Source organism: Penicillium psychrofluorescens (assembly GCF_964197705.1).
Source record: "Penicillium psychrofluorescens genome assembly, chromosome: 3".
Lineage (NCBI taxonomy): Eukaryota > Fungi > Ascomycota > Eurotiomycetes > Eurotiales > Aspergillaceae > Penicillium > Penicillium psychrofluorescens.
This window is the reverse complement of record NC_133441.1, coordinates 1196426-1215204: the sequence shown is the minus strand read 5'-3', so window position 1 is coordinate 1215204 and position 18779 is coordinate 1196426. Positions and strand designations below refer to the sequence as shown.

Here is an 18779-nt window from a genome sequence, read left to right as displayed (position 1 = left end):
CTGGGCCTAGAGGTTCTTGTTGGCCGCCCCTCCTCCCCTATATTATTTTTATTATTATTAAGTGTCAATGAAACAAAACTAGAGTCTCAAGAGATTTCTTTTCGTTATATTGGCATGTTTTAGTCTAGTCGGATTTGGAATCTGGCCCTTCGTACAGTGTCAGCAGACTTGGTACGTGATATGTTTATATCGCTGGCTAGCTGCATGGTATGGAAAGTGGATAATCTAGATCTTGCTTTGTGCTGCCTTTTACCCCGGATTTCTCGGGAAAAGGAATAGAAAAGGAATAGAGTAGATTGGCTAGCCGGTGGTAAGAACGGAAGCTGTAATAGAAGCATGACTTGATTGCTGTCAATATAGTCTTAGCATGCCCCCCCAATTTGGTCAAAGTGTCAGTCATACAAACTGATTATTCATTTGTCTTCAGCACGGATTGGCCATTGTACCTAACCCAAGGTGCAAGTAAACCTTCCGTGGACCAAGCAGGTCATAACTATGTAGAACAAACAACAATGCAGACATGAATCGTACAACAACATCTTCGGATGACATATGGATGGAAATATTCTAGCAGGCGGTCCAGCCGTCTGTCCGGAAAAGTGTAAACATAAACACGACTGATGATAGCAAACATAATGCACATGCCCATGGGCCGCTGTGTGCTGAGAGGGAAAAACGCTGGCATCTATGAGGGTACAGAATAAAGGAAGCGCTCAGGTTTCGAAATCCATGAAACCTCGAGAATGGACATTTGGATAGGAGTTTTGCGTCGAGTAGTAGGGTGTGGAACGTCGTCTGTCTATCCCCATAGATTGAGTGTGGTAAAGCTGTCCTCAGGTAACAATTTTGTTGACTGAGGCGAAGGAGGAACCGTCATGAGACGACGACTAGTTCTTAATGCGGCCAGAACGAGTGTATGTGCCTTTGGTCCGCGAAGCAGCATGTCCATTGTCGGTATCAGATGGGTGTTGCTGGTCTTTAGTATTCAGATCCGGAGTTTGGCTGCTAGTTTCGGAGTTGAGGTCATTGCCTGTTGATGTCTCTGGCTCCTTGAGAGCAGGGTCATCTGCTTCAGGCCTCGACTCGCTCGGCTGCTCGGAACCATTCCGGTCACCAGATCGTGGTTCCTGTGAGTAGGACACTTCACTGTCGTTTTTAATGTCCATCGAGCCTGAGTCGGTCCTGCGAGCTGGCGGTGTAAGAGCCTGGCCATGCATGCTCTGAGACTTTCGTTTCCGACCTGGGGAGCTCTGGTTTTCAGACTGGAGGTAAGAGGGGGCACTCGACGATGGCATCTGCTCCCGTTGAGCCTTAGTTGGCGACATGTGGGAGGAAAGACCTTTGGTTGGAGGGACCCAGTGATGAAAGGAAATTCCAGGAGAAGAGCGACGAGGCCGGCTTTCCTGCTTGACTGGGGGTGCTGGAGCCTGAAACGTGACGGATCCAGACGGTGTGGCGTTTATCATGGTCGGCTGGCTTTGCGGTGGAATTGCACTGACATCCGGCGGAGGCAACCGGGTTCCTGCAGCATCAGCTGGGAACGGAGGCCCCAGCGGACGTCCGAGAGCTGGCTGCGTCGAGGAACTGCTCATGGATGCCGGCTGTGGGAGACTGCGATCAGCCACTGGAGCTGCAGGTTGGGGTTGCTGAGCTGCATATAGAGGTGCAGGAAGAGTACGCGTTGAGGAACGGGAACGCTTCGGTTCCCCGGGAGGATGCTGAGGTTGGTACTGCTGCGATGGCACGGACGACGGGTTGGTAGTTGGAACCTCGTGCGACTGAAGCTGAGCAGGAAACTGGACGCCTGCAGGAGGAGTGGAGGTAGACGATGTCTGCGCGATATACTGGCGAACAATCTCCATGGTAGACTGGGCATTCGCGCCTCCGCCGATACCCGCGAAGATCAACGGGATCATCTGCGGGGGAACGCCTGCATGCAGCGAGTCGGCCAGCATGGACTGTTCGATGCGGCGCTGCTCCAGCTTCATTGTCTCTTGGCGGGTGCGTTCCTCTTCCTGTGCGCGGCGATCCTCCTCCGTCTTGGCCTGGAGCCACTGCTGCACGGAGTGCTCGTTTCCATAAAACGTTGTCACGGGCGGCAGCCGGTCTGACATGGCTGTGGCTGGTGGAAGCGACAGTGGGGCACCGTTTGGCGGGGGCAGCTCTCGATGTGACGAATTCATTGGGGACTTGGACAGGTGCGGCGGAGACCGCGGTATGGGCATCGAGCGGCGAGGTGGTGCAGAGGAATCATTGAAACCGAGAGAATCACTCTGGAAGAGTTTCGCAGTAAGCATCGTCATAGGTCGAGGAATGGAGTAGTGGTGATGGCTAACATGTTGGAGGAGGAGGAAGAAGAGCACGAAGAGCGAAAATGAGGGCGAGAGTGAGTGTTGAGGGAAGAGAAGAGAAGAGGGCGCAGCTACCAAATGAGGAAATAGTCAACTGCGCCGAGCTGGACCTGCCCAAACAAGAAAAAGGCGTGGCCCAACGGACTCCCCTAAACAGTATCCCTCCCGAGCACAGACACCTGGGATTACGTGGGACGAATCCGGGAGGAGCAAAAGCCAGCGAGAAAGGATCACTAGTGCTGAATGAGGAAAATAGTCATTGCGACTATACCGAGTCGAGAACAGACGAGGGTCACACTCACACTCACACTCACGGATGGCTTGAATGGGTTGCAGTTAGTTGTTATTAGTGCCGATGACTCGCGTCTCTTAACTACTTCTTCCAATCATCGCCGGCCCCATAACTAGGCCTCCCGTGTGGAAATCCACCGGGGCGTCGCCGATCCCGCGAGATAGGGGCCGCTAGTTAAAAGAACCGCGGAAGAATGAACCCCTATAGGCCTAGTGGTTTGAACTTGCTTAGGGCCTACTAGAACAATCCTTGATATAAAAAACCACCCGTCTTTAGTATCATGGGTACCTGCATTTCATCACTGCCAGCTATGTTCTATACGTCGCTGCGGTCAAACCGACTCAGCACTTCCGGCGGGACGGTGGGAATATACTTGCGCGCTCGCTCGCGGTTCGTCCCCCCGAAGCCAGCGCCATAGCTAATCAACATATCGGTGCTGGTCGGCAGGGAGAAAGGGAGGAAGAACGTGGGGTCGAGAAAAACGCCGCGCTGGCCTGAACGGTCTTCAGCCCCGGTGACGACAGCAATACTAGCAGGCCGGGAAACCCCCGAGCCGGGCGAGGCTGTGACGCCGTGCTCGGGAGATGTGGCTGTGGAGGGAGCCTGCTGCTGCAGGTGGTTTTTGGTGGGCGTCGTGGGACGAGGACCGCCCGCTTCGTCAGACGCTAGAGCAGCAGCGGCTGCTGCCTTTTGCTTTTCAATCAGGATCTTCTGCTGCTCGCGGGGTAACACGGTTGGGTCGCGCTGTAACTCGAGCAGAAACTTCATTGCCTGCTTCGTGAGGCCCTTTTCGCCGACTTCTGGGCGGTACGACTTCACGGCTTGCAGAAGTTGCGCGGGGGTAAGTCGTTGCAACTGCAGCAACGTCGTCACCAGAGACTCGTGGTCGTCTCCAAGAGAAGAGAAACATTGCAGCCATTGAAGCAGCTGGATGACTGGCGCCAGGTGTCTCCGTGCAGAGTCCATCGTCGTCTCGCCACTGCTGGACGTGGACCCATTCTCGTAGTGTTCGGGCTGCCGATTGTTGCTGCGCGCCCAGTCTTCCAAGGTGGAGACATTCATGCGGATCTGCATGGCTTTGGTCCGCGCAAGATAGCGCTTCGTACTCATGATTCGGTTGAAAAGCTCCGCGCCAAGCCAGTAGAGGAGCTGAGAAAGGATCTGGGTCGTGATGACGGAGTGGACATCGTAGAGATCGAGCACGAACAGAGTCGACGAGAGCAAGGAGTTGATGTTTCGCGGTGAGACCTGTGCTCGCCGACGAGGGGAAGGTGGCCGGAATCGCTTCTCTGCAGGCTCGGGCTTGGCTTTGTTTTTGGAGCGGAACAGCTTCCACTCGTTTTGGAATGCAATATCCTCCAGACCGGGGATGGTTTCATGATCCAGCATTGCCGCATCCAGCATTTTGTTCATTCGGCGCTCGGCATCCCGAATGATAAGTACAAAGATCTCATTGATCAGTTCCGCCAGATGGAGCTGGAACTGGACCGTTGCCTCCACTAAACCGGCATCTTTCTTCAGATAATGGAGCAATAGCGTAGCATTGGAGATCCAGAATGCTTGCATGGTCATGTCCCATTGGTGGCGCTCGACAACATCATTGATTTTATCCGTTGCGGAGGTGAGCAGAGTCGCCAGCAGCTCAGGGCTCGCGTGGTAGTGTGCATACCGTGCACTTAGGAAGACAAGATTCGCCGGCACCGGCTTCTGGGAGGGAGATCGTTGGGGCGTCATGTTGGTGATAACCATATCCAAGATGCGCTCCAGCTCGTGATCTTGAAATACGAACATCTGGTCGTTCAGACATCTGTCCCAGGCAAATTCTTGCTGCTCTTCCTCCAATTCATCATCATCTAGAGTCTGCATCCGGATGGAGTTAGCAGGAATTTTCCATCCATAAAACAGCTGCAGAGCTCACCTCCAACTGCTCGTCCATTCCAAGACTGGACAAGTCGACTTCCAAGTTCAGTGCGCTTTCCTCCATCATCATGCGGCGCTTCATCTCATTCTCCGCAATCTCCTCTTCGAACCGCCCGTGTGCCAACCCGTCATCGTAGAAATCATCCTCAATGGCAGGACCAAAATTGTAACCGTTCTCATGGAGATACTCGGAGATCTCGCTGCCCGGCTGTGCAAAGTCCAAGGCCGTGCCTCCAGACGACGACTTGATATCCGGAGAAGCGCCATGATCAAGAAGAAGCTTCGCAATCGTCTTGTGTCGGTTTGTCATTGCCCACATGAGCGCGCTCCACTGGTTGCGATCCTGTTTATCGACAAAGGCACCCGCATCAATAAGAGCAGCGACCACATCATAATGGCCCTAACGCAAGCCCAATTAGCCTTTCTTTCTCCGTATGGCTTCCCTTTGTAGACAGCAGGAGTAGTTGTAACTCACAAAGCAACTCGCATAAATCAACGGTACCGTCCCTTCCTCGTCCGGCAAATTGACATCAATGTATTCCTTCGCCAGCCCCTGCACCAGTTTGCGCACCCGTTCCACGTCGCCATTGCTCGCGGCCATATTCAAGGCCTTCTGTAGAGTCCGCTTCTTCTCGATCTCGCTCAGTTTCTCATTCGTGGCGATACTCTCCTCGTCCTCGCCTAGCGAGTCCCCCTCGCGGTGCGCGGCTTGCGCGGCAAGCATCTCCATGAGCCGGGCATCACTATCCTCGGCATCGCGGCCGTACCGCAGCTCGGGGTCGTTGTCGTGGGAGTGGTCGTCGAGCGCCAGGCTGAAGGTAGGAGGCTTTGCGGCTACGGGGGTGGTCAGGTATTGCGATTGTCCTGGTGAGCGGAGGAGCAAAGGTGTTAGCAGCTAGCTACCCAAAACACCTTTCGGAGGCACGCGCGGCACTCGTTGTTGAAAGGGAGGGGAACCAAATAAACACACCTTGCCAGGCATCGTACATCTCGGTCTCGTGGAACACCGGCACCGAGCGACGGTCATCCAGCGACTTGGGCAGGTCATCGGGCAGCTGTTCGGTGGGCGACGCGGGCGGGCTATATTCGTCGACCTCGACCTCCTCCGAAGCCCCGCGCCGTGGCTCGGGCGTGTCCATCTGGCAGTCGAGGGAGTCGAGCGAGCGTAAGGCAGGACATCCAAGGAGATGTCGAATGTTACTCTCTCTTGGTCCTGTGATAAGTCAAGAGGGGCGGCCCTCCTCGGTCCAGGTTTGGGGTTTGAGTTGGGAGGAAGAAGAGTGGATACCCAGAGCCCAGGGCGGTCCGCTGAAACGGGGCCTTAATGACGCACTATTCGGGACGCTCTAGCTGAAACCTATCCTCCACTCTACCTAATAATGTATAAACAGTAGAAGAATGGATTATCTACTAAACGATCGTGATGTATCTCCCTAATTTCCAGGCTCGAAAATGCAACATGCAACGCTCCAACGAAAACGGGTAAGGTGACAAAGAAAACAAAGACCACAACGATGGACAGGGGTGGATGCAAGTATAAATACAGAGAAAGATGCGATATATAAAAGATCGGATCGCCGGGGTATATGAGAGAAAGAAAGAATCAATTCAAAACAGCTCTTTGCTGCGAGCTTGGATCTCGTCTTCGGGAAGCGACGCGACCCACAGGCACCGCTCGATGATGCCCTGGATGGGCTCGAATCGGTACTTGGTGCTGGCGTCAATCAGCCGGAGAAGATTCTTAACTATCCGGGCGGTGGTGCGGTAGCGCTCGAAGTTGACGAGCAGTCCGCCGGCGTTGCTGGGGACTTGGGCTGGTTTCTGCGCGTTGTAGGTGAGGTCGTGCAAGTACAGACCTATACAACATTGTCAATATCCAAAACTGGTATACAGGGAAAGGGGTAGGGAAACCTACCGATGAAGGGGATGCAGCCTTCTTGCAAATTGGCCGTCTCCATCTCAACACGAAGATCGTGGAAGTTGCGAACCGGCTGGATCAAACACTCCATGTCCTTAAACAGACGTCGGTCCTCGGCAGGGACAAGCTGCCAGGTCTGCTGCAGCCGCGTGCAGTCCGACGAGGACAGGGCAACGGCGATCTGGAGCATGGTGGCATAGTTGCACATCCGGCGTGCATGCACGGCAGTGTGGATGTACTTGGTGATCGTACGCACCCGCTCGTGCAGATCGCGCGTGAGGACAATCTCCGACAAGACCCAACGCACCATGAGGTTGAAGCGGCCGACGACCAGATCAACGCCCTTGCGCTGCTCCCGAAGAAATTCGACCCAGTTGCAGATGCTGGGGCACCCGTTACCCCATCTCATCTCGACTAGGTCACGCCAGTCTACCTCGCTCAGAGCTGCCATTTCCACCAGCGTCATTTGCTGTGCCAGAACCTGCGATTCGCAAGCCAGGATAAAGGGGACATGGTCGGCGTTCATGTTGTGGTTCTTTTCAGAAATGAGAAGAACGTCACTGGAGAAATGCTGCACGGGCCTTGGTCGTGAGCTGCGGTTTTCCCCTTTCCTCCGCCTGGGAGACGTATCAGGTGTCAAGGGCTGGGCCTGGAACAAGATTTTATCCAGTGGCGATGCACAAGAAACGACAGAGCCTGGATGCTGAATGGTCATCGGAGGCGATGGAGGGTGCGCTAGCGGGTGAGGCGGGATATCAACGGTAGATTCACTCACGCTGTGCATACCGGTAGATCTGCGTGCCTCGGCGACATCATGCGAATCAATCACGTCAATCTCCGAAGAAAGGGCTGAAAATCGTTTCGGCGTCTCTCTCTTGACCTCGCGAGGTGCCGATGTGGGAGCGGTTAAGCCTCGCGGAATGCGTCGAATGCTCTCAGTCTCCTTGACGATCTGAAATGATGGATGTGATGCCAGCTCGGAGGTATCCCGACTTGAAATAAGACTCAGAGAGGCGCCGTAAGTGTCGGTTGTCGGTGCCCGACTTGTCGGGGGACGTTTCATCGACTCGTCAGTCAACCCCCGCTCAAGCAGAGGAATCGAGTTGTAGGACTCTTCGGATTCCGCGACAGAATCGGAGTAGGGTCGAGGCGGTGCCAGGCGTCCAGCCACTGTGGAAAACGCCGACTTGTCTGTCTGGGGCCTCCGGGCGAGCACGTCTTTTCCGGCACCGGATGGAGTCAAGGGGTGTTCTCGGTGCTCCCGAGTTGCTTGCTCCGGACTGGACGCATCTCCCCACTTGCCCTCCAGTTTCAACAAAGCAGATTCAATACCACCGTCAGGGTCATCGGGAATCTGAGCAAATCGCGCAATGGCCGATTCAAAGGACCGCCTCAAGTTCTGCGCACCACCTCTATGAAGGAGAGAATAGCGAGGGTTGGGAGGAATTAGTGTAGATTGAGGTCGAGAGGCATCACCACTTTCAGTGGGCGCATTGCTGTCCAGTAAGGACCCGTCAAGTGTGTAACGAGAGACCATTGATCCACGAGCAGATGGTGTCTTGGGTTCATCACCAGTCTGCATCTGACGCAAATTTCCACCGGGTCTCCGACGCAGGGGTGGCCCAACTGGCTTTTCTGATGGAGCGCTCGAGCTGAGAGCAGATTGGCCTGCTTCGCTGCCCACGGAAAACCGGTGTCGGGAAATGCCGCTTTGGAATGAGGCATACTTCCGAAGCCGAAGGGAAATGGAACTTTTCTTGTGAGGAGTGAATGCTCGCTCGGTAGAATGAGATCTGGGTGTGATAGGCCGAGTAGGATGAAAGAAGCTTAAGCGCTGAGAGGTCCGCACCGGATCCCCGGCGTCGTCCTGGGTTGGCAGCAACGAATGGTCATCCGTTTGTTCGGATTTCTGTGACAACGTGCGTTCTGACGATAAGTACTCGTCCGAGCCTAGGGTATGACTACTCTTAGAGTACGCCGCAGAGTCCGGGCCAGCTCCCGACATGGCGGGAATATCAAAGCCAGTGTCATCACGGACAATGACAATCGACCCGCTGCCCGTAGTAAGCCCACTCCTTGTTTTCGAGCCCCCAGCCACTGGAGTACTCGGCGAACTTGGTTCACTGATATTGGATGAAACTTCTTGCACGGTAATGTGCAACCCCGAAGTGCGTGGGTTGTCGGGTATATCTTGCGCCACGTCTTCTTCCATCGCTTCACGAAGGCGATATTGCTTTAAAACTTCGTCGCAAAGAAGATCAATGCGAGCTGGACGCTTGGGTACGGCCGCCGTCTTTCGGTCCCGGTACAATTCAGATCCGAAAGTGACGTTGGTGGGCAAAGCGGACGTTTTGCTTCGCGTGGGCACGGCGATTGCCTCGGATGGATTGGCAATGCGCGCCGACACACTCTGTCCGCCATTCCTAGTGTGTAACGCCCGCTTGATCGATCCAATGATAGTCCTCATTCCAGAATTGGAGGTTACCAATTTCGACGCCCCATCCGGTATGCTCCTGCGGTCTGGAGTTGCGACGGTTGATGGCGGTACTAAAGGAGGAGAATCCGGTGCCATCATCGTCATGTATGATTCTGCGGGTGGATAGAGCTCGCCACGGATAAGACCAACGGGGTCAAATACTTCTTGCTGCGCGGGGCCCGGTGAGCCTGCCTCTGCTGCAAACATTGGGACTCGATCATCTCGCACCGAATCTGAGAAGCTGCCGCTCCTTTTATGTCCATGGACATGAAAAGCATGATGACGTGAAAGTATTGGTGATACCGGCGACTCGTGCGGAGAAGCCGGAGACCTGTTCGACCCTAGCTGCACGGGACGTGGTGCTTTGATTCTTGACAGAGGCACAGATTGACGTTTTGGGGATTTGGGAGGCAGCGAGCAGGACAATGCCGGTGTGCTCTGGTCGCTTTTGGTGGAAAAGGGTATACTCTGTTCAGTCGCAGCAGAATCATTCCGGTCATGCTGCGTTGGTGGTAGAATTTCATGGACGTTTGTGTCTACCGAGAGGACTGGTCCAGAAGGAGGAAACGCAACCTGCCGAGGGGGTAAAGCTTCGCTGGGCAGCTCAAACTCGGTGTTTCCAGGTGCAAGATCCAAGTCTGGGTCGTTATATGCGTTGGAGAAATCGGGGCCGGGCCAATACACGGAGCATTTGCCATTCCAACATCGTTTTAGATCAATCAGAATCTTGAGATCGCTCATGCCCCCATGTTTTCGAGACTTGACCTCCTCGTATAGACTGTTGATAGTGTCACAAAACTGGGTCCGCAGATCGTAGTTGGCGACAAAATCATCGACAAAGTAGTTCAAGATCCAGTGTCGAAGAGCGGCAAAGGTGCGAATCCGAATAATCCGCCCATCTTCTTGCAGCCGGTTTATTGCCCATTGCAGGCGTGCAAGCAGAAGAGCCAGAAGATGGCCTGTGGAGAGGTATGAACGGAAAGTGAGGAAGAAGTCCGACACCAATTCGTAGTCCATGAAAGACTCGGACGAGATCTGTGCAACAATCCGCGCAGGTGTTGCGGCGCTGATGTCTTTCGTGCCGGGAATATATCGAACAACAGCTCCACCGTCCATGTCCGACACCAGGGTTTCGTAGATAGAGGGCTCAACCGGTCCCTTCAACTCGTAGACGACTGAATTCCTCGGCACAGGCGAAGCCCTGCCGAGGTCAATGGCCGCCGTACCCGAGAACATCGAGATAGCAAAGGATGGGTGGCCACGCGAAAAGGAGTCCCTGTCCCTGCCAAATGGGCTTGGAAGGCGAGATGGTAGGGGGTCGACCATTCCACCCAGCAATGTCGAGTTGCGGAAATTGTCAGACACAGACGTTCGCGTATAGACGGAACTCTGCAGGACCGCACTGCCCTCGGTGTTGAAACGGGGAGTCCCCAGCCGGTAATGAGGGATGGGCACCTCAAGAGCCGCATGTCCCGTTTTCCCATCTGCAGACTTGGGCCGGTCCTCGGATCTATCGATGACGATCCGCAGCTCTCCACGCTTGTCGGCACCGGACACAGACTGTTTGTCCGATATTGTTGAAAACGAATTCGCTCGCCGGTGCTGGCTTGTATACTCGGGCTGTGCCGGCTCGTAAGTTTGCTCTGGCTTTTCTTCGCGGGCGAGGGTACGCAATTCCGAGAGCTGCGAACTCGACCATCTTGATGGATCATCTCGAAGAATTTGCGGCTGGAGGAGTTCATGATTCGCTTGGGTAGGGGGGAACGTCGGTGGTGATGCTTTCTGGGCCGGGTTGACAACCGGTCTAGACGCGTACGGGGACAACCGTCAACAAGCAGATCCAAAGGGACAGATAGGGATATACACGTCGAATATTATCGTACCTTAGGAAGATCTTCCCATTCTGACCAACGCTGCCTACCGTAAAGTGGCCTGCTCTCCTCCCCGCCGGAGGACCCGGACGCGGGTCCCGGTGGGTTTGGGACCGTTGTAGAGCCTCCTTTCGTAGGCGTTCCTTGCTGTCCCTGGAGTGAACCACTGCTGTTGCCGTCCTCTCGCGCTTCGCCTTCAGATCCAGATTTCGTCTGATCGGGTTGCTACCCTGGGCCACGGTGTTGGCGCGGCGCAGCTTGGATGTCGCATGCTGGGCCTCTCCGCTACGCGTTCGGTTCAAGGCGGTCAGCTCGTCGACTCGGGCCCGAGGCGAGCTCGTGGAGGAGGTCTCCTTGAACAGCACCGACGGCGGGGTTGGATCCACGGCCGGGGGAAAGGATTCCATCGCGGGCGCAGGCTGTGGAAGACGGGGTTTTTCGCGACGAACCGCTCGGCCGGTGAGCGTGGGAAACCCCCCGACAGAATTTGGTGGGTGTGGCTTCTCAGCTAGCGACCAGGGAGAAGCATCCGGGACAGAGGGAGAGGCGCGACATGGCCGAGGATGGAGGGGAGAAAGAAAGACAACAGAGAGGACGAAGAAGCAGTTCGTTCGTTGGAGGAAGAAGAAGCGACAGCTCTGTTTTGGGTGGAGCTGACCCGACACGGTGGGACTAGGCTCCGTGGTTCGTCTACTTCGTCCCGTGGGCCTAGGAGGATACTGGAGTATACGTGGACTACGAGGTAAACACACGGTAGCGACCTTGATTCTTTACCACATTTACGATATTTTCCCATTTCTCACCATGAATAACACGCCCTCCCGTCTCTACCTCGTCCGACTTGTCTCAGCCAGAGCCAGCTGAACGATAGCTCCAGTGTGGCGGGACGGCCTGTTGGGGCCGAAGGTGATAGGTCACTCGTGCCCCGTCCCACCGCGCATCCTTTCACCTGGTCTGTTCCGGGACAAGCGAGCCGGAGAGGGATTCGTCGATTGGCCACCGTTAGCTCCACTTAGTTAGTGATTGTTGTGGACCAGGACCGTTGGGAACTGCTATCCACGAGTGACGGGTGACAGACAACTACAGTAGACAGGTCTAGGTATGTGATGGATGCAGTTAATTCATGTGCTAACTGACATCACCACAGCTTGCACGCCGGCTTCTGCTCCGGGCACTGGAACGCATCCTTGAACTCGCGCGAGTTGGCCATGGTTTCCTAAAATTCAGTCAGCCGGGAATGTTCGTTTATAGTTTCACGGGAAAACCGGGGTCCCCTCACGATGATCCGCGCCGACACGGGCGCATGCGGGTCGTTGTAGATGGCCTGCTCCGCCGCCTCTCGGGTCGTCTTGCCGCACCACCAATTAGCGTACGAGATAAAGAAGAGCTGCTCCTTGCTGAACGAGTCCAGGCCCGGCAGATTTGCGTCGGGCTTGGATTCGTCGCGTTTCTTCCACGCATGGAACGATGCCGTCAGGCCGCCGGCATCGGCGATGTTTTCGCCGAGCGTCAACCGGCCGTTGACGTGGAGTTGCTTGTCGTCGGGCCCGGGGACGGTGAAGTTCGAGTATTGGTCGACGAAGCACTGGGCGCGCTCCTCGAATGCTGTCACGGTCTTCTCGTCCCACCAGTTGGTGTAGTTCCCCGTCTCGTCATAGTGGCGACCAGTAGAATCGAATGCTAGCCGACGGTGAGTATGAGTTATGGGGGGGAAACGGTGTCTGGCATACATACCGTGGGAAAGCTCATGGCCGCTCACGGCCCCGAACGCACCGTACGCCAAGTACAAGGGAGCAGTGGGACCGTAAAACGCCGGGGGCTGCATGATGCCAGCAGGAAAAACAATCTCGTTCCCGGGCGGGTTGTAATAGGCATTGACCGTCGGTGCGGTCATGTCCCATTCATTGCGGTTCGTGGGTTTGCCAAGCTTAGCCCACTCATTGCGAAGCTCGAATCGCTTCGCAGCGATCTCGTTCTCGAAAAAACTATCCTTGGACACGTCAAGATCCTTGTAGTATTTCTTCACATCCTCGGGATCCGTCACGTTGGGGCTCTGGGTAGGGTAACCGATCTTCTGGACAATATTCTCGACCTTTTGGATGCCCAGCTTGCGAACATCTGAAGACATCCATCCAGTTTGTTGAAGGGTGAAAACAAATCGCTCCTTGATGTCAGAAACAATCTTGTCGCCGAGCTGTTTTGATTCTTCGGAGAAGGAATCTAGCACGTAAAATCGGCTGAGCGTCCAGCCGAGTCCGGAGTCGAGACGTCGAACACACTTGCGCCATCGTTCCTCCGAGGCCGACGGGTCTTTTCCTGCGAGCTCGTTCTTGAGTCGCCGAAGAGGTGTGATCTTGGGGTCTTCGATGGTGTCCACGAACGATTGGATGACTTTCCATTTGAAAAACGCCAGAATGGTCTCCCGAGAAGTATCTTTCAAGATCTCGGATAGGGATTTCATATATGACGGAGAGCCGACGATCAAACGGTCACCTTTATAGCCAGACGGTGCCAGCTCCGATAGTATATCAGCAAATGATATGGCCGGCAGGAGCGATTTGGTTTCTTCGACACTGAGTGGATTGTAATATTTGGTGACATCTTCCTGCGTCTGCGTATCCGGAGTCACCCGTGCGAGTTTCGTTTCGAAAGAAACAACATCTTTAGCGTTGTTGGTTCCGGCAACTTCTCCGAGGACCTGTTGAACAACGTCGGTGTACTTGGCGACGGTCTTGGTATCATTGTAAAACTCTCGTGCCGGAAGTCCGATTTCTCGAGGTGGCGTCACGAAGATAGCCAGATTATCAGGGTCCCGGTCGTCAGGATTGATACCCACTGAGGTGAGGGCGTTCACACCCGATTTCATGAGATACAACACTGCGTCCGTCAAATGGTTCTGGGCATCTCCAGTCTTCGCGGGATAGATCTTCTCCAGCTGGGCCAGCATTTTATCCACGGGCTCGGTGCCACGTTTACTGATGGCGGGTTCATCCAAACAAGCATCGTACGCAGCCTTGACTTTTTGGAAATTGTCTTTATCGGCAGGCTGTGGGGGTTCTGATCGCTCCAGAATATGGCGGAGGCGGGTCTGCGCATTCTCCGCCATGATTGTACCGGAGAAAATCGATCCCTGGTCGGGACGCATGTCGTGGCGCTCGCGCCAGCCACCGCAGACATACTGATCAAAATCGGTACAGGGATCGATCTGGTCGTAGTTGGGGTCGAGGTTATAAAGGATCTCGGATGCGGCGTGTATACATTCGGGGGACTGGCAGAGCTCGGCAGCTCTGTCAGTTCGAGGGTGCAGGGGAGCTTCGTTGACAGACCTGTCTAGGACACGTTAGCAGACTTAGGTGATGGGGATAAGAAGCACTCACTCCTCAAGAGAGTGAACCCAAATATCATGGCTCCGATCATGGCAGCCCATGTCTTCCAGCCCCATCGCCGGGTTCTTTGTTGCTGACGGCGAACAAAGGCATTATTCTCTAGTATGTGGTCATCAACGTCCACCAACATCCGTTCTTTCTCATCCCATTCGACTGAATGTCTGTGGCTATTCCAGATAATGGTCAGTGACAATCGGCGGGAGTCTATATCAACACCGTCGCGCTGATCAAGCGTACCTGGGTGATGGAGCCATGCTGGATAGGCAGATACTGGCAACCTGCCAGTTGAATATCACACGTATCAAACACTCTCAGCTGCACAATTGCCACGGAAGAATCGGCCGTATTTTGATCAGAGGTGTGCATAAGAAGGCAGCAAGGGCAGCTGATGTTTGGAATGTTTGAGAATGGCGTCACGGGATGGTGCTGAGTCATATAGTAACCACAACAACCCTTGGCTCGCTCGCTCATATTTGATATAGATCTAGTCGGGCAGGAGTAAGTACATATTATCATGTGGCAGGTATCAGCGCAACCAACGGCTTGTGATTTTAGGTGAAGTTGTCGAAATATGCTTATGAACTAATACCTGGGTTGAACCACTATGGGTGATATATATCCGGTTCAACTATGCAGATTTCAATGTCGATCACCACCCTCACTCTATTTCTGCACAAAGGGTTTAACTTCTCAAGGAAGGCAAATCTGGTTGCCTTGTCTCCCGACACTGTCCGCTGGAATGTTCTTCTACGCAACCACAAGCTCGACTTGATAGACATCTGCTTAAAATTCTGCAGATACGAGTTACCGCTTCGAGAATGTTTATGAACAGAAGCATAACTAGCTATGAACCATACTGCTGAACCAATAATGCCACCCCTGTCCTTCCACTCCCAGCCTGTCATAGGACTAGCGCATCGAGTAACTCGCCCTGTCTGAAACCTGTCATATCCCGACCTAGGACTAGTTAGTACCGAGCTCCTTATACCCCAGCTAACAATAAAGCCCACGACCTGAAACAGCCAAAAATAAACCAATCCTGGAAAGCAAAAGTCCATTATGTACCATAACGCCCGGAAGAGCCCCGGTGGGCCTAGGCGGCTGTCAAAAATACTGATCGACAACGGCTCATCTACTCGGTTAAACGGTTCTCTGGCAACGGCCTTGGCCCGTGAGTCTGTTTCGCTTAGGGCTTTTTTTTTTCGGGTCTTGTGGGTTCCGCCACATGGGGAATAACGTGCTCGATGCCGAGGAAAACGGTCGGATACACATGTGGCGGTTCAGTTGAACTTAAGCTCAACCTGTCATGCGGCCAAGGTGACCTGTCAGAATCACGCCTGAGTTCTCTCGGGGGTGCCGTTGGGAAGAGACAAAATCCCCCAAAAAGGTCAGAGCTCGTGTGGGAAATGAGATGATTCGTAGAAGCGAAAGGCCTAGGCGTCGTCCTGCCGCTAGGATCATTTTACCCTGGCTGTCGGCTTCTCTTAGGGTCCGAACCTCCACTCACTGCTCGACTCAGTGCCGGGCGGAGCATGGATGAATCTGGCAACAGCGCTAGTCGGCCATCTCCACTGCCGCTCGAATGGGATTGTCAAGCTACCAGTCAGGGGCTGCGTGAGTTCGGAGGAATACCGGCTTAGTCACTATCACGAATAATGGCATGGAGGTTGCCTTCCGAGTGAGAATGTGAGTCTTTTCATCTGATCTCCTTCCCGTGACACGATTCACCATCCGGGCATGTTGTAGATCTGACAGGTCGCTTCCTAGCATAGCTCGCGGGAACTACATACCTTCGAGGAACTGAGCTCGTGTTGTACCCCCCCCACCGCTCCCCGCGAGCCAAGGGCTCCCGAACAGGATTTGCCCCTGACTTAGCCCCCAGGCAGCCCCAAGGCAGACGCTTGGTCTCTGGCGACGGGGCGCTAGGTTTGCAGGCATGAAACCGGGTCCAGCGGGAGAGAGGAGAAACATTAGCGTTTCAGGGCTTTCATTGGGTCTTCTGCTAGTACATGTAGGTACAGTAGTGTGTAGTTCGTGCGAGATATCAGGGGTAGAAACAACGGGATGGAGAAAGGAGCATAGCGCCGAGCATGGGCCCGCTGCGGAGTACAAAGCTCGACTAGAGGAATCCGCCGACGTTTCAGGCCATGCGGTTTACCCACGCGCTGGCATGTTCGAGAAAAATGCCAGTATGTAGGGAGGAGTGAGAGTGCATCGTGAGTAGCTGTGTAGTAGTGAGTGAGTCCGTCTACAATGCCCGGTAGTGGTATGAAAAACACTATGCTCATTCGGGGAGATGATGAATATGAACATGGTAAACAATGCATTATTATTATTATTGTTATTATTATTATTATTATTATTCACCCATTCCTGACGATCGATCGACCGACGTTAGCGCAACCCGGCCCTTTTTCTGTTCGTTTCCTTTGCCGGGTGGGACTTTTGGGCGCACGGCACGATAGGGACTTAGTACGACCGGCCAGTCTCTCTCTCTCTCTCTCTCTCTCTCTCTCTCTCTCTCTCTTTTTCGTTGTCACTCACTCCCTTTCCCTCACCTTCAATTCCCTTCTCTCCCTTGAATTACCACTCTCTCTTTCTAGGGATTTTCAACATCAACCTTCCTTCGTTTTGACTTCCCCCTCTTCTTTCACACCCCTGCCCCTCGACTCCATTCGACCGACTCTGCCGGGCACCCTCCTCGATCCCGCCCGACTCGACCACTCGTCAATCGTGTGCTGACGTCGCGCCGACCACGCTACGGACGCTTGTCTCGGAGGAATAACCCCGGTCTAATTGGAAATTCGACCGCTCGATTCGCAACGGAACGTGGCAGATCCTGGGTGTGGGGAAGCAGCGAGGTCTCGAAGCTGGACAGCCCTTTGGACACCGGCTTCGTAGTGGTCTCAGCGCGATCATTCAGGTGTCTTTGGAAAAGGTGGGCAAACCCTCCTCCTTATCCCCCACCCTCTCTCGCGCTTGGTGGGCCTGCGCGCCCTTCGCATCTCGAGTCCGGTGAAGCTCGGGTCGAGTCTACGGATGTCTCTGAAGCTTGCGCACCGGCCCGCGAGGCGCAATGCTATTCGCATCCCTGACTCAGAACAAAGACACGCCGTTCGTCCCTCAACTTGATCGTTGCTAACGACCCCTCGTGCCAGAACCGTTGACCGTCCTCGCGAACCGGCATCATGGGTTGCATGAACTCCAAAAGCGCAGATGGGGACAGGGACGCGCTCCAGCGCAATGCCCGGATAGATCGGACACTCAAGAATGACAAGAAGACGATGGACCGGACCATCAAGATCCTGCTACTGGGTGAGCTGCACCGGTTGACATGGGAGATGCGCGCGGCACAAAACTAACCTTCCCGAACAGGAGCTGGAGAGTCCGGCAAGTCCACTATCATCAAGCAGATGCGCATCATCCACGATCGGGGCTTCCCCGAGGAAGAACGGCGTCAGACAAGGGCCGTGATCTACTCAAATATTGTGATTGCGTTCAAAGTTTTGTTGGATATCATGAACGCCGAGAATATCAAGTTCGAGAGTGAGGAGAAGACTGAAGTATGTTTCCCGAAATTCTGCGCCGGTCTTTTCTGACATATTGCTTTCCAGCCACTCGCGGAATTGTTGGAGAACACGGATCCAGATGTTGGGTCAGATGAGGCCTTCTCAGATCTCAAGGTTCGCGACGCCATGCGAGTCATATGGACTGATGCCGGCGTTCAAAAGGCCGTGGCTCGTGGGCACGAATTCGCCCTTCACGACAATTTGGTTTAGTAGGTGTGCCTGATGTCCCCGAAATACGCAATCTGACCATTTATCTCAGCTTTTACGACGCTCTGGATCGCATATTTACACCGGGCTGGCTGCCCGACAATCAGGACATGCTGCAGGCTCGACTTCGGACGACGGGTATTACGGAAACGCTGTTCGAACTCAGACAGATGAACTTCCGCATGATGGATGTGGGTGGGCAACGGTCTGAACGGAAGAAGTGGATTCACTGCTTCGAGGGTGTTCAGTGTCTGCTGTTCATGGTTGCTCTGTCCGGTTATGATCAGTGTCTGGTTGAGGATCAGAATGCTGTAAGTCTACTCAGACTCCTCAAAATAATGGATTTCTAACCCCAACAGAATCAAATGCACGAGGCCATGATGCTGTTTGAGTCTCTGGTCAACGGTGAATGGTTCAAGCGCAAGCCCATCATTCTCTTCCTCAACAAGATCGATTTGTTCAAGGGCAAACTCGAAATTTCCTCCATCTCGAAACACTTCCCCGACTACACCGGATCAAACACCGACTTTGATGCTGCGGCACGATACTTTGCAGAGCGGTTCAGCGGCATCAACCGAATACCCGATCGCGAGATCTACATCCACTACACCAATGCCACCGACACCACGCTGTTGAAGGCGACCATGGATTCGGTCCAGGACATGATCATCCAGAAGAATCTCCACACCCTCATTCTATAGTCTCTCACCTCTCCGCTCGATCCTTCGCCTTTGTCTCTCTTGGGGTGGCCTTTTTGCCTGCTGTCTTTCTTCATACGAGGCGTCTTAT

General features: G+C 54.1%; 5 protein-coding genes across 5 annotated transcripts; 1 reads left to right on the top strand and 4 right to left on the bottom strand.

The window, feature by feature from the left end:
- Nucleotides 1–887: 887 nt before the first annotated feature.
- Nucleotides 888–2225, bottom strand: PFLUO_LOCUS4591 (uncharacterized protein; the record flags this gene model as incomplete). Its single annotated transcript, XM_073781957.1, has 1 exon — nucleotides 888–2225. One exon carries the CDS (start codon nucleotides 2223–2225, stop codon nucleotides 888–890), a length of 1338 nt encoding a protein of 445 aa, XP_073638660.1.
- Nucleotides 2226–2958: 733 nt separating this feature from the next.
- PFLUO_LOCUS4590 (uncharacterized protein) lies at nucleotides 2959–5702 on the bottom strand (the record flags this gene model as incomplete). The annotated part of the gene is made up of 4 exons (XM_073781956.1): nucleotides 2959–4503; nucleotides 4562–4963; nucleotides 5039–5427; nucleotides 5534–5702. The coding sequence occupies 4 exons, from the start codon at nucleotides 5700–5702 to the stop codon at nucleotides 2959–2961; spliced, it is 2505 nt and encodes an 834-aa protein (XP_073638659.1).
- Nucleotides 5703–6171: 469 nt separating this feature from the next.
- PFLUO_LOCUS4589 (Guanine nucleotide exchange factor lte1) lies at nucleotides 6172–11235 on the bottom strand (the record flags this gene model as incomplete). Its single annotated transcript, XM_073781954.1, has 3 exons — nucleotides 6172–6419; nucleotides 6479–10761; nucleotides 10841–11235. 3 exons carry the CDS (start codon nucleotides 11233–11235, stop codon nucleotides 6172–6174), a joined length of 4926 nt encoding a protein of 1641 aa, XP_073638658.1.
- Nucleotides 11236–11966: 731 nt separating this feature from the next.
- PFLUO_LOCUS4588 (uncharacterized protein) lies at nucleotides 11967–14270 on the bottom strand (the record flags this gene model as incomplete). Its single annotated transcript, XM_073781953.1, has 4 exons — nucleotides 11967–12044; nucleotides 12108–12508; nucleotides 12563–14154; nucleotides 14206–14270. The coding sequence occupies 4 exons, from the start codon at nucleotides 14268–14270 to the stop codon at nucleotides 11967–11969; spliced, it is 2136 nt and encodes a 711-aa protein (XP_073638657.1).
- Nucleotides 14271–17402: 3132 nt separating this feature from the next.
- PFLUO_LOCUS4587 (uncharacterized protein) lies at nucleotides 17403–18691 on the top strand (the record flags this gene model as incomplete). The annotated part of the gene is made up of 5 exons (XM_073781952.1): nucleotides 17403–17529; nucleotides 17590–17777; nucleotides 17829–17955; nucleotides 17997–18301; nucleotides 18350–18691. 5 exons carry the CDS (start codon nucleotides 17403–17405, stop codon nucleotides 18689–18691), a joined length of 1089 nt encoding a protein of 362 aa, XP_073638656.1.
- Nucleotides 18692–18779: the final 88 nt, after the last annotated feature.